Source organism: Heliangelus exortis, chromosome 21, assembly GCF_036169615.1.
Source record: "Heliangelus exortis chromosome 21, bHelExo1.hap1, whole genome shotgun sequence".
Lineage (NCBI taxonomy): Eukaryota > Metazoa > Chordata > Aves > Apodiformes > Trochilidae > Heliangelus > Heliangelus exortis.
Genome location: NC_092442.1, coordinates 7252106 through 7266605, shown reverse-complemented (window position 1 = coordinate 7266605; position 14500 = coordinate 7252106). Strand labels below are relative to the sequence as shown.

General features: G+C 40.3%; 1 protein-coding gene across 7 annotated transcripts in view; it reads right to left on the bottom strand.

The window, feature by feature from the left end:
- The window catches only part of SPECC1 (sperm antigen with calponin homology and coiled-coil domains 1), an 85701-nt gene that overhangs the window by 18325 nt on the left and 52876 nt on the right, over positions 1-14500 (bottom strand). For 3 of the 7 annotated variants that reach the window (XM_071764859.1, XM_071764858.1, XM_071764860.1), the window contains 5 exons: positions 7178-7323; positions 6859-6959; positions 5516-5597; positions 1889-2039; positions 871-973 (listed from right to left, as the gene is read on the bottom strand). In XM_071764859.1, the coding sequence (XP_071620960.1) occupies positions 871-973; positions 1889-2039; positions 5516-5597; positions 6859-6959; positions 7178-7323 (583 nt within the window). Of the gene's footprint in view, positions 1-870; positions 974-1888; positions 2040-5515; positions 5598-6858; positions 6960-7177; positions 7324-10230; positions 11510-13210; positions 13505-14500 lie in introns of those variants that run through there. The other 4 variants (XM_071764863.1, XM_071764862.1, XM_071764864.1 and 1 more) reach the window with 2 other exon arrangements.

Genomic DNA, 14500 nt, shown 5'->3' with positions numbered 1-14500 from the left:
TCATAAAGAACTGGTTATGAAGAAAAAAAAAATATTATTATTTACTTTAAAAGATGGTCTCTGCCTTTATTAAAGACTTGCTCCAGGGTGTATACCATGTGGTGATAACTGCTTTTGTCTTCTGCTCTAAGTAACAAACAATATTATTCTTAAAGAAAAATCTCAACATTATATCAAACCAAGACAATCCTGCACACTGGGTGAGTTGTTGTCCATTATTGCCTTCTACAGCTGAGCTACACACAGAACCAAAGGCCTAACTCATCTGTACCCAGCATTAGCCAGAGCTTGGTAAGCACAGCAATGGACATACAAGAGCTGGACAAATCTTTATGTGTGTTCAGCAGTAAAAAAACAAACACTCTGCAGAGAAATGAGGCATTCCCAAGCTGTCAAAACCTGCCTTTGTAAATTCCCATTTAAATGCAGCAGATTAGAAAAAGCAGGGCCCCAGGCTGCAAAACTTCATTTGGTCAAGGCCACAAAGCAAAATATTTCTTTGGTTTTACAGAAATGATCAATGAAAAATCTCTCACAACAGCACACTGCCCACAGAAGCCTGTAGAATTTAACTTCAGAAACTGATGCCAAACTGAAGCTGCTGCACATAATATGCCTTATTTCTCACTATCAGTGACCTTTGATGCAGTAATTTGTGTTTTGTACATTAATTACTTATGACAATACAATACTGGGGACTTCAGTGTTAAAGTTATTGGAAAGAACAAAGTGAAAACAGTAGAAGTAAGTATGCAAAAACCAGCAGCCTAAAATACAAATACTTCTGTAAAGTGACACTGCTTACTGCACATCTACAGGAAAATGATTAATTACTTGTCAGAGAAAAGTAAAATGTAGCTATTCTCTTACCTGGTAACCTTCAGTCTTCTTTTGGCACCATTTCAACAGAGCATTCCTCTTTGAACCACCATACTCTCTCGCCAGGGCTGCCAGTGGGTCCTTTCTCTCCACACTAATCCAGGGAAGCATAAAGAAGATAATTATGCTTCAAGCCTCTTATTTTTCAGCAGTGTGTAAATAATATCTGTATGACACAGCAGAACAGAACCTACAAGGGAATCAAACTGCAATAGCTTTCAGAGCTTTGAGTCTGTAATTGCCTTTAAATGTGACCAATTCAGATGGTGTCACTGCATATGAAGGGCTGAAAAGCCAGCAGCCTATGGCATGTGCTAACCCAGAATGTTTGTTATTATCTTCATCAGCTTTACTTCTAAAAATTTTCAAGTAAGCACCTTGCTTTATGTATTGAAAACTAGAATTTAGGGGGTAGAACTGAAAGAAACTTTCTAAAGAATCTGTAACAGCAAATTCACATCCACCTAGGCTGCTGCAGAAGGAGCTGTTGATTAAAAAGAAGAATCTGCAAGCTGTACTCCAGTCAAGGCATCAAGGACATTTAAAGACCAACAGTAAAAACACCTGCCTTGTCTCCACCCTACAGCTTCTACTGCTGGAAATAATGGCAGAGGAAATTTTTTTTTTTTTTTCCTCAAGACAGAAGAAAATTGTGTGTCCAGCTTTCCCTCAGATCTCAAAGCTGGGTTTTTTTGTTTTTAACTCACCATAACATGTAAGGTAAGTAGCATAACAGTAAGGCCTGATCACTTGTACACATGATGGAAATCTTGTACACAACTTCTCCTGAGAGCTTCCTATCATCATTTTACCATGTTTGCTCATCTTACAAATAATTGTGGCTATTATAACTTTAATTTTGATATCTGGATCTGACAGTCTGGTAATCCAGACTAGCCAGAAGAGTTCTCAGTGGAGACAGGGGGTCCTCCAGATTAAAACATTAATTTTGGTAATGCTGTCGATCTTTTCAGTTTGGGTTTTTTTTCCCAAGAAACTGAGTTGGTACCTGAGTTTGCTTTGGGGTTTCAAGCTGCTAGGGGTAGAGTTGAGCATTCTGCTGCTGAAGGCCATGGGTGGTTTGCTCAGGGATTCCAGGGAGGGGCTTTTACGGAGGTAATGATCTGGTTTCAGCTCTTCAGTTCTCCCCTTCAGAAGGTCTGTGGGAATTAAAAAAAAAGAAAAAAAAAGCTGTCAGTTTGCAGGCTGAGGAATTTGATTAATCATTGTCCTGCCACCCCAGCACACAATATGTAGTCTGTTGTTTTGATTCTAAACAAATGTACTCATTTGTTCATTAAACACACATGGGGCTAGGAAACCTTGAGCAGATTAGAGGTGATCATAACAAGGAATGGCTTTGATGATTCCAGCAGTACAGGCTGCCTGGTTTCCTGTGATTGATACTCCTGCTGGGGGGTAGGGGCCTCAGGTGAATGAGGGGAAATACCAAAATCTACAGTCTTAAAGGTTCAAAAGCTGATATCACCAGATATCCTCACCAGATGACTGAGCAGCCCTGATACAATAATTTCTGTCACTGGCAGCCTTCTTGTCTCCTGAATACAGCTCAGCATAAGGCAGCAGTAAAACCTATTTATTATCACATGGTGTATGGCATCCTATCTGACAGAACTTTGGGAAGTCTCAAGATGACCATAGCATATGCTTCTATATTTTTACTATGTATTTTATATATATTCTATGATACATATTTTATATGTGAAAGTATAGACAAATAAAATAAAATTAGTAGCTAGAGTCTGTTGTTGATGGGTTTTTGCAGAGAAGCCAAAGAGATCAAAGAAGTCAAATTATCTCCCTGTGCATAGCAATGATGAGGGAGAGTGCTGTGGAGCACTTTTGGTGTGAATCCTTCCTTAGCTTCAGCAAAGCTGGTCTGACTGAATCAGTCCTGAATTTCTTTTAAGCAGTAACCAGGGTCTGTGTGTATCAGCAGCTGCCAGACAGAACCACACTTCCAACAAGCTGCCCTTGCTTTGGCTCCTGAATTTTGTATGACTAAATCAGCATTTGTAGCTGCTGAGAGCTATAAGCATTTCTGCACTTTATTTCCACATCACAGGGAGCTGCTAAGTTCCTATTTATTAAGTCCAGATGGAAAAGGACAGAAGCCAGCCCCAGGAGACTGTCTCCTTTCCTGCAGCCTGGCTGTTGGCAGAGCTTTGTTGTGTTGGATTGCATAAACCATGCTCTGTAAGAGTCATCCTTCCTTCCACTCACCTGTCCCATCTGTGTGTGCATATGAATCCACAAAAAAACAGAAATAGCACACAGCAGACCTTTTATAAGTCTTTTTGTTGGTTTTCCACCATATATTCCAAATGTGCATCACTCTTCTAGGTCCTCATTATGTTATATTTATGAGGCATTGCCTCAAATTTAAACAGCCACACCAATCAGGCAACCAATTACTGATTCCTGGGACCAGTTTAAATGTAAGGATATTCTCCTTAGAGAAACAGATCTCCCACAAAAGGCATAGCAATAAGCAAAGCCTGAACATTATGAAAATGAATGTAGGTTTATAAGGACAGCAACAAAAAAAAAAAATGCACTATTAAATTGTCTTTAGTATAACTGGTCTGCTAAAGGCATGGTCTAATTAGGAAGGTGCTGTGCCAGCCACTCAGGAGTTTGTGTTCATGCATGGTACAGAAAAAGGAAAGAGAAGGAAGGATCCCAGATAGGAATAAAGACTACTGGGAGCATCTAACTGGAAAGAGAAGAGGGACAGGATGAGGGCATATTAGGAGTAATCCGGAAAGAGAAACAGGATAATAACTGTGTGAAAAAGATGCAGGATGATTCAGGAATAATCCCCATCTGTTAGCACTGTCTAGCTGCACTATTTGAAGCTACTTAGTGGTCACTGGCTTGAATTGCACCCTAGTGCCAGCAGAGGTGCAAGTTAACAGCAGCCAGTGTTGTAGTTTGAGTCTCACTTGCTTGAGTAATTTACTCCCTTTGGGTTACCTCTGGCTGCCAGAAATTCCAGGACAGAAGCAGTAAACTTCTGATTTTAAATGAAAATAGCATAGCCAGAGATCAGCTCTCTCTGCAAAGCAACCCATCTTCTTCTCCAGTGATAGAACATTTGGGTCATATTAAGGACATCACAGAGCCCTGCTGGGACACTGGTCAGATGGAATCAGCCAGAAGATTATTATTATGGAGACTACTTCACTCTGAATTTCCTTAGGGATATTTTTTAATTCAGTGTTGTTTGCATAGGGCTTGGAGCAGCTGCCTTTGAGGATTATTTAGATTGGAACCAGAGCTATTACAACTTCATAGTGAGTAAGCCTTTGCTATGGATTATTGGAACTAAATTAAATCCAGGTACAAAGAGAAGCTGTAAATACAGGAACTTGTTAGCTAAGAAACTATGAGTTTTTTACCATAAAATGTCTAATAAGATATCTGCTGATTTCAACAGATTTTCAAAGAAAATTGTCTGTGGCCATTAACAATAATTATCCATGGCCTGAAGTGGAATATTTATTATTAAGGACCAGAGTTTATTACACAGTTGACAGATTTCTTCACTCCACAGAAAACTGGTAGAGATTAAAAAGGTCTAATGTTCTGGTTCAGATCATCATATACTCTCATGCAAGACATTTTCTAGAAACCAGCTGATACAAACAAGTAAACTCTGTTCCACTCACAACATCTGAGTGCTCTGCCCTTACTCCTGTAGGAGAAGCCAGTAGCATAGACAAGATGTTGTTTGTTTATGCTGCCACCTACCCTAGAACCTGGTTTGCTGTTCTGATTCAGTATCTCTTCATCTTTGAATCAAAGTACTGGAATATTAGAGTATTACCTGATGAGTCTAAAAATAAAGACAGGTTCTAATTTCTCTCCTGTGCAAGCAAACTACTGCAAAGAGCCTGGTCTACTAATAAAGAGGTTTTGACTGATTTTATCTTTTTTTCACTTCCCTGCAGTTTTACTGAGGTTTCATCACAAGGATGCAATATTTCATCTATCCTTAAAAATTCAATAATGTGTTATTACTTGCTTGCATTCCAATGCAACAAGTACACTCAGGACAAGACAGTCAAAATAAAAGGCCAGAGAGAGAATGGGAAACAAACACTGGTAGAAAAGAATATTAAATGATGAGAGAACAAAAGCAAAGTGTGAAATAAAACAAACTTATCTCTTGAGAACTCTCAAAAACCCCCTATTTCAAGCCCAAATATGACAGCTCCTAAACCAGTCACATCGGTGTCTGAAATGTTTCGTGTATTTCAAATGAAGCTCAATTTAAAAACAAATAAACTCTCAGAAGACAATACTTTGGACTTGTTCCAGATACATACATGCTGAACAAGATCTGATCCTCTCTGGTTCCATAGCATGGATTAGAGAGGTGCCATGGATACTTTGGACTAAAGAAGGCAAGTTTGTGTTGGCAAACCATAATAAATCAGCTATTTTTTTAGATGGAAATGGAAGCACAATTAAATTATTAAGCTAAAACAAAGACTCTGAAGAAACTTCTTTATATTTCCTTTGACCAGATGAGAAGAAAAATGGCTCAGGTAGAGGCCAACAGTTTTTGCTGGTAAAAAGAGGCAACAGTTGTGTATTTACTGCACCTTACCTGCAAGAGGAAGGTCTGAAAGATCTGTGTGTCTGGCAACACCCTTGCTAGCTGGCTTGGCGTTGTTATAAACAGAGTGTCTCTGTGAAACAAATGTACAAAACAATAACTAAAAAAAAAAATACTAGCCATCATTTTTACTCTTGCCAAACAATATCCAGTGTCACAAATGCAAAATAAGAATACCTGTTCCTAACTTTGCCTCTGTATCCAGCAATCCCCAATCCTAAGCTGGAAGCATTCTTGTCTCTGCAGCCCCAGCACCAGTTTTCAGCACTAAAACTCCTCAGCCAGGCACTAATAGAGATTTCTCAAAGCTCTCTTTGATTTTATCCTACTCTTCAAGATTCCTTTGCTGATTCTTTGGAGGAAATGTGCTCACGGATTTGTTCAGCAGTCTTTCAAATTCGTTTGATTCTTCAGAACTCTCACCTGATCACCCTAACTTCTCAACTGTATTCTACCCAGATTCAGAGGGGAATATCCTGGTTTAAGTCCAGTGACCATGCAGTCAGAGAACAGACAATGACTTCTCTAGCCTAGAAAGCTGAGCAGTCTATATTCAGCAGAGGTAGCAAACAGGAAGCACAGTGCATTCATTTCTTTACTCACAACATTAGTATTTCCAACAACTTATACCAGAGATTTGAAGATTGCTATCAGAAAGCTAAGTAACCAATGTAGTGACATAATGCAGGGATAACAACCTAGTGCAACAGGAAAGTAAAACAAAAAACCTCTAAGAGCTCTTCAGTCAGCACTGTATGAACTTGCTGGGTGTGTGCATGTATTTTAAAAACTTATTATCCCAAATCATAGAATTATGCAACTGGATGGTTGGAATGGACCTCAGAGATCATCAAGTCCAACCTTTGATCCACTACTGCTGCAGTTCCCAGCCCATGGCACTGAGTGCCACATCCAGGCTCTTTTTAAATATCTCCAGGGATGGAGAATCCACCCCTTCCCGGGGCAGCCCATTCCAATGTCTGATCACCCTCTCAGTAAAGAAATTATCTCAACTCACATGCCAGTTACTTAGTTTAGTTTGGTCTTTCTTGTAACTTACTCCCAATAATCAAAACTTAATTTCTGGTCATTGGTGATTATAGTTCAGAATTGTATTTCAAAAAGTTCACATCAGTCCACCGAGACCTTTAAGCTAAGGTCAAACTTACTTTGATCCTTTTTGTTAGTACTACAGCATTTGATGTTTCACAGCAAATAAACAGATGAGTTTCCCCTTCCCCTTGTCAACACTTGCATGCTGAAGCTAGGTCAGGCTGTAGCAAACCCTGTAGCAACCATTTTAAAACTACAAGGTTGGAAAGAGCTCCTTGTACCTGCATGGGGGAGACAGCAGCTGCTGGGGCTGTCCTCACTGGAATTCCACTTAGAGGGCTCCTGGGGACTTTGTGAACTGGGATGTTTTGGCCAGTGCTACCTGCAAGGAAAAAACATGGAAACACTTGCACTTGAAACCCAACTATCTCCCTCTTGTCAGAACAGGGAACCAGTGGTGTGATGCCATTCTGCTGATCCTGTATCAAGCACTGGCATAAAACGTCTACTGAGAAGCAGCACAAAGTGGCAAAAATGACCTGCTCACTGCTAGAATTTTAAATTTTCTTTTTTTTTAGTAAAAATGCAGCGTTCAAATACCTGAGCATCCGAGGTCAAACGATTTTATCAGTGATTTCACAGTGGCTGCAGATTCTGATGGGGTGGGAGATGCTCTGCTAATGCAGACTCCTTGCCAGCGGTTGGCTGTGTCTGGCTCCAGAGATTCTGCCTCTTCAGCTATCAGCCTGCAAAGCAGAGAGCAGATCAAAGTCAGGGGCAGCAGGAAGTGCAAACAGAGATTAAAGGTCTTTATATGGAGCAAGGCAAACCCAAAACCTCACACATTTTGTTGTAACGCTCAGAACTTGGACCACTCATTATAATGTTCTTTACTTGCAGTGCCTGGCAAATATTAAATCATTAAATCTAACAAACTTTTTTGCCTTGTTAACCATATCACCCCATTCCCCATTCTCACACAGGATGGAAGGTTATAATAGAAAAAAGTAGTTTGATGAGACTTGTGAGTGATAATTACCTGGAGGTGGACACTCAATAGAGCCCAGGGGCTACTGTACTCCTCAGTGTATAATGAGGAAAGTAACCAAAGAAGTTATTTTACACCTTGTGTTTTTAATTGGCATGACCCCTGCTGAAATAATTGTTACCAGCTAAAATGCCACAGTTGAAAATAAGTAATTGGACATGGTTTAGGTGAGAGCCATAAAAATTAATCCCAAAAAGTCTACTAAATAATGAAATACTTTGGAAATGAAATTCTTGCAGCTTATCAACAAGGACACCTGGTGAACAAGTAAATCCTCAATCATAAACCATAGGCAGCTTTATAGGGAATAAAATTGTTAAGTGCTTCATCCTAGCAGTCACAAGAATACCAAAATTCAGTGGGTGGAATGAAAAGAGGCAGAATAGAAATAAGGCTCATATTTTAACAGGAAGGATCATTAAGTTACTCCATCAAACAGAGATTTCCAAGTCAAGATTAGGTGCTGGACTTGCAGGAGTAAGTACTGGAAAGTAACAGCCGTGGTAAAGAGCAAATGGAACCATAAAGTACAATCATCACTTTTAGTCATGCATTTTACAGATGTGGCTGACACTGCTGAGCACTGACACTCTCCTTGCCCAGCAGCTTTCAGGCAGACTTTGAGTGTAATAACATTAGCAATGGTTTAGGAAAACTGCAATAAGACCAAGTCTAGTCGTGTATAAGGAGAATATTTGTATGTTACTTTCCTGATCTCCTGGCTGCTTAAGAAACGTGTGCTGCTCTACAGGGTCTGAGGTATCACCACTTTTCCCCCACTTTTAGGTACTGCAGGAACCAAGAGCTACATGAGCACAAAACCAGAAGTTATTTCATAAGGCAGCTGGGTGACTCCATCCAGAGAGTGCCTCTGGGGCTTAACAACTTCTGACACTGGCAACTTCTTTGCTAATTCATTCAAGCTCCTTGAGTGCCAGGGGAGCCTGCAGAGGCAGATGGCTAGAGAAAAGGCCATTTCAGTTCCCTTCTCCATTTAATCCAGTAAGAAGGATTCACTGAGCTTTGGGGGAAGTAGTGGTTCACAGACTATCTTTAAGTTCTACCCTTTGCTTCTGTGTCTTCATAAAAGCAAAAAATCAACAGGTGATAACATCTGCACTTCAGTTATATGAAAACAAAAGCTGAAGGAGTGCTGCTTCTAGGAAAGTATGGAGGAAGGATAGATTTCTGCCTCAGGACACCAAGCCACCAATGCAATCCCCTTATACTTTCAAGGATTAAATAGGCCACTATGCCAGAGTGCAAGGTTTGTGGAGTATTACCAGAGAAAGAAAGGAACAGTAAAGACCTCCAGGCAAGCCAGAGGTGTGCTGCAGGCAGCCATCACTCCATTGGGTGCAATTTAACTCTGAGAAGAGCTCAGACCTCACAGACCCATCCCTTCAGTCTGGCCTGTGACAGCAAAAGGATGTAAACATGTTAAATAAAGTTAGTGTAACTAGCCCAGCCACAGAACAGTAAATTGAGAAATCACATGCCATTATTCTGTCATTGTACAGAGTAATTATGAAGAGTCAAGTGCTGGAGCCACTTACAGTTTCAATTCTGTTTGGATGCTTCCTGTAATCTGAAATCTGTCTATTTCTAATAGGCTTCTAATGCACCCTGAAACAACCTCTTAGATTAAATTCAATCACATCAGAAAGCTGAGGCCTCTCATGCTGCAAGCTTTAGCACGAAAGGTAGGAAGAATTGTTCTGAGTCCTGTTTGCTTCAAGTAATCCAATACATGGCAGACAACAAGCAATGGAGAGTAATGAAACTTGGTGAATACCTTCCAGTTTTAAAGATCAGGTGGATGCATGTGTGTGTACACATGTGAGTTTCTTAATAGAGAAGCAGAAGAATAAGAACTTAACTTGCAGTAGCAAACTAATTCAGGAGGACAGCACAGAAGAACCTGGCTTTGAAAGATTAATGACAAGCCATAACTTCAAACCAAAAGTGACATCTTGTGCACAGAATTTATTCAACTTAGTCTAGCTCAGGCCATCCAAGACAACCAAGCAAGCTCTGCTACAAAAAGGATGGATTTGAACAAAATGTCATCTATTGCTGTACGCTTTCCTTGAAACAAAAATGAATGGTTTGCAGAGATAAATGCTGCTAGTGCAGCTGGCTGAAGTGGAGCAGCTCCAGGAGGAAGCAGAGCTCTTTAGCCACACATGAATTAAAATGTGCAATCCTTTTCACAAAACCACTGCCTAGTTTCATTCATTCATTCATTCACCAGTGGGAAAAGGAGATGCAGGGAGCTTTTCTCTAGTGGCAAGCTACTCTCCTGGCTTTCCAGGTTTGTAATATGAGGACAACAGTCTGCCAACAAGGTGAGAGTCTTCTGTGCTTAACATATAGATTTTGAAAACAGCAGCACTCATGCAGTTGTGAAATTTCTAAACTGCTCCAATGACTTCTTTACTCCAGCTGGGCTGGGACCAGAGAACTCTATTTTCAGAATCATTCAGTAATTTTTGACACAGTTCTTGTCGTTGCTGTGACTTCTCATGAACTCCAAGGTACACAGTGAAAGAGACAACTACTGATGCACAGAACAGAAGTGAGGCCAAGGACAGGCAGCAGACAATTCCAGACACTTAAACATTTATTTGGCACTTCAATATATATTTCTTAAACATAAAAACCAACATTCAACAGCTGCCAGCACAGAAAAGAAAGGCAACACAAGTGTGCATCTATGCATACACTCCAGTGGCATGGCACAAGGGTGAAGGCCATGCCAAAGCCAGGACATCCCACAGAATTCTCTACTAGCTCAGCCTGCTCTGAGACCAGGCCCTGCTAGGTCTTCACATCCAGGAGCCAAAACATCAAATTCCAGTCATGGAATGAATCCTGATGATGTCCTGGTAGAGATGGTGACTTCTGACTTCCTCCTTAATATCCAAGTAAAGCTTTCTCCAGGTGTCTCCAGTTGGAAAGCTGAACTTCAGCAAGTTCTCCCTGATCATCAACATACACCTGAGTTACATGCATGAGAAACTCCTTTTTGAGAGGCTATTTATTAGAGACTTGATATATCAATTTTTTGCCCCTCTGATATCTCTGCAATTGTCACAGCCAGGAAAAACCTCTCGTGGGACATTGTCTGTAAAAGTCATAGCAGGACACGCTCCTTGGGCACCACCCCACTTCCTAACACTCACCGAGTCAGATACGCCACCCAGTGGTGAGAGCCTTGTCAATACAATATTAAAAATCCAAACCCATCAGAGAAGCAGATACTGAATAAATGGCTTTGTTTCCATTCAGATTTTCTGCTGGATTTCAGTAACCTATCAGTTGAGTTTGTGTGTGCACACATACTGCTCTGTATGGAGAAGTGTACTGCAACACACAAAGATAGATCTATCTATAAATATAACACTATCTGGAGAACTCAGTGTGTATTGTGCACCCAAAGTTACAAATTAGACACACAGAGTTTTATATTTTTTTGCCTCAGCTTAAAATGGCATGGATGATTTTCTGCTTCAGGATTAATATCCCCATTCCTCAAGAAAACCCCTCTCAGTTATTTCAGTTGCTCAAATATCTCTGATTACTTCTTCTGGCCTAATTGGCTTTAGACTAATTCAGAACTTTTTCCTCCTCACAGAGTCTTCTGAAGAGAGAAGCCTTCTGAAACAAAGAAATGCACTCTTGCCCATCAGGAGGAGGTGGACCTGAGCAGCATTCATGCTTTGCTATACACTTGATTTTCACAGGGCATAAAAAACTGGAGGTGCTTTCTCGAATTGAAACTTCCCTTTCTCAGCTGCAAGTTGAAGATTTTGTCCTGAAGTGTCTCACAGGCCTGGCTATGCATCCATTCAGGGCTGTGTTAGCTGGTGGAGATCAGGCACCTATGGAGATAGAGACAACAATCGAGGGGGTTATAAGAAGCAACCCAATGCCCACCCTGAGGTACAGCTCTCTGCTCTCCAGCTATCATCCCATCATCACTAACTAAAGGGGAGAGGGGAAAATGTTGACACTGTTGCTAGGACAGCTGGAGGAGTGCCTTAACACCCCACTAACTCAGCTTTGGGAATTGGTGAGCAAACAACAATGCAAAATACCAAACCAAAAAAATAATCTTTGTTGCTCAGGTAGGACAAAATAAAGCATTTTTAAAGCCAGAGAACCAATCTGAAAGGACAGGGATGGTCACATTCCTGACTTTCCTCTCCTCTCATAGTTTCAAAATATTCATTCCAAATGGGTACGAGCTGGTCCAGGCAACTAGAGCTGCTCTACCAGTTTCTTTTTCAGGGTCCTTATGCCAAAGGGGATAGGTTAATCTCCATACAGTGTTAAAATAAATAAATGGGGAAAAAACCCACAAAACCCCACAAAATACCCAACAACCCAGCTCTGAGGAGTCACTAACTACAGCAAGCAAACAGGACCTCAAGGACCCTGCTATGACAGTCCAGTTTGTTTATATTCAGTGAGAGCAGAATGAGCTATCAAACTATCAAACCTCTGTAAGACAGAACAGCTGCAAAACACAGGCACAAATGAGCAGCACATCAGCACATACAGACTGACAGCAGGGTTTAATAGACAAAGAGTACAAGATTGTTTCCAGGAGAAAAAGCATGTAACACTGCCATGCTGTGGCACTGAGACTTTAGGAGGAAGAACAGAAGCAAATTAGTGGGATACATCACAATCTTCACTTTAGACTTCTGTTTGAAGAGTTGGTTAACTTTTTATTATTCTAAGAAGTTGCTCATTTAATTAGATATATTTCTAATTTCTTAATACTGCTACCAGCCCAGGAGTCTCCTGTCCATGTTCTTGGTTCAAGGCATGTAATGTTATAGTGTCAAAATAATTTTGGGAACTTGTTCCCTTCAAGTCAAAGCAAGACCTTGAAACTTTCCCTTGCCATTGACCAGTGTATTGCCAGAAAGGCCTGGAAATGAGTGAGAAATGAAGCCAAAAAGAGCTGTCCATAATTTGGGTACCCTCTGCAGTAACTTTATTCCCTTGTGTTACAAATCCAATATATTATGGAGAAATATATTCTACAACAGATCAAATCAAATATTTGATCCGAAAACATCTAAAAAAAATAATTTATTTTTAAGGTGAGCATGCTGAGAAGATAAAACTTGCTACAGGACCACAGGATAATTCAGGTTGGAAGGGACCTCAAGAAGTCACCTAGTCTAACATCCTGCTCAAAGGGAGCCAGCTATGAGGTCTGAGCTGGTTATTCAGGATCTCATCCTGTTTGGTCTTGAAAACCTCCAAAGATGGAGACTACATAATTTCAATTTCCACCACCTATGAGGAGTGAGTTAACACAGCAGTGGATTGTAAGCTTTTGCATTTAATGCAGAGAATTAATATTGATTAGCATGTAAAATATCACTAAGACTGTCTGAAACATGGGTTAATCAGTTTGTAGGTTTCAAACAGTATTAACTTGGGACAAGTTAATTCCTCTCTTCCTTATTCCATTTGTTTGATGCTGGTCCAACCTCCCCCCAACATTCTTAGTCATAGAATTATACATTTAATTTGTGTTAAAGATGCCTTTGGGAGGCTCTTACCTTCATTCAGATGAACTCTGATGATCTCATCAGGATTTTTTCTGCAAGTTCTTTGGCTGTTCCTGAACCAAAAATGACTTTTTGTCTTAGAAGAATGTAACGGTGAAATCAAACTTGGAGGCAGGAACTCAGGCAGCCACAGGCAAACATTAAAATGTCAGGATGTTGTAGGAGATAAATTGGCTTCAAGATCAGTTTATGAGGTGGAGTCTAATGACCCTCAAGAGATGGTTGAGATTTTGCCAAAAACCTTTGAGTAGTAAGCAATTTGGAAGGTACATTTTCCAATCAGAGCTTGAAAAAAAAAAAAAAACAAACCAGAGAGGAAACTTTCACTAGGGACTGACAGACATTCAGCTGAGTGCACAGCTGCTCAGCATTACCAAATATGAGGAATATTTATAGACCCTGTTAAGGTATCATGCTACAAACTGTTTCCACCAGTGCTGAGCATGCATTAGAAGTCACTGCAGGTACCAGAATCTACTGCTGATTCTGAGCAGTAGGATTTGGAAAAACTGACTAAAAGCAAGTTTGAGAACTTCCCCAGAACTTTCTGGGTGTAAGAAGTTGAGGTGTTGGGGCAGATAGTGACCTCAGGAATGCAAAAATAACTGGGAGTGTAGAACTGGCTCTCAGCAGGAGCTTTGGCAACTCCAAGAACAGGTCAGTACAGCTTTAAAATTTCCGTGCTCACTTGTTGACCACGGTCAACACCTGCTTACACCTGCTTCACTATCTTCACACAACTTGGTACAGAAATTTTGCACTCTTTGCATGGAAACTGAGAGTCAAATTAGTTATACTTAAACTGACAGATCCAAAATTTGGCCTCAATACCTGTCTTTGAAAGAGAATAAATGTCACCCACCACAGACAGTTTATCTGGCTCCATGACCAATGTAATACTCAAAGCAAGCTATACAGACTGTCAACATGACACAAAGACAGACATATATCTATATGGATGTGGAAGAGAGGGAGATAGAAATGCCAGAACTGACTTAGATAGGTGTCTGAATACTTCCTCTGGAACTATGTATGTATGGATTCTGAGCATCTAATTTCAAAAGCAATATTTGCAGCTTGGGGTCCTTTGCCAAAGAGCTGTCAATGCAGCCATGTTCCTTTCACCTGGAGGATAAATAGGCCAGTTTGCAAATAAGCAGGTTATCTTCTATTCAGTTGAAGTATTACCAAATGCATCTTCATATTAAAAGAGGGGAAACTACAAGTACATGATTCCTGCCCTTATATATGTAACCACTTTTAAACAACAAATTTCATTAA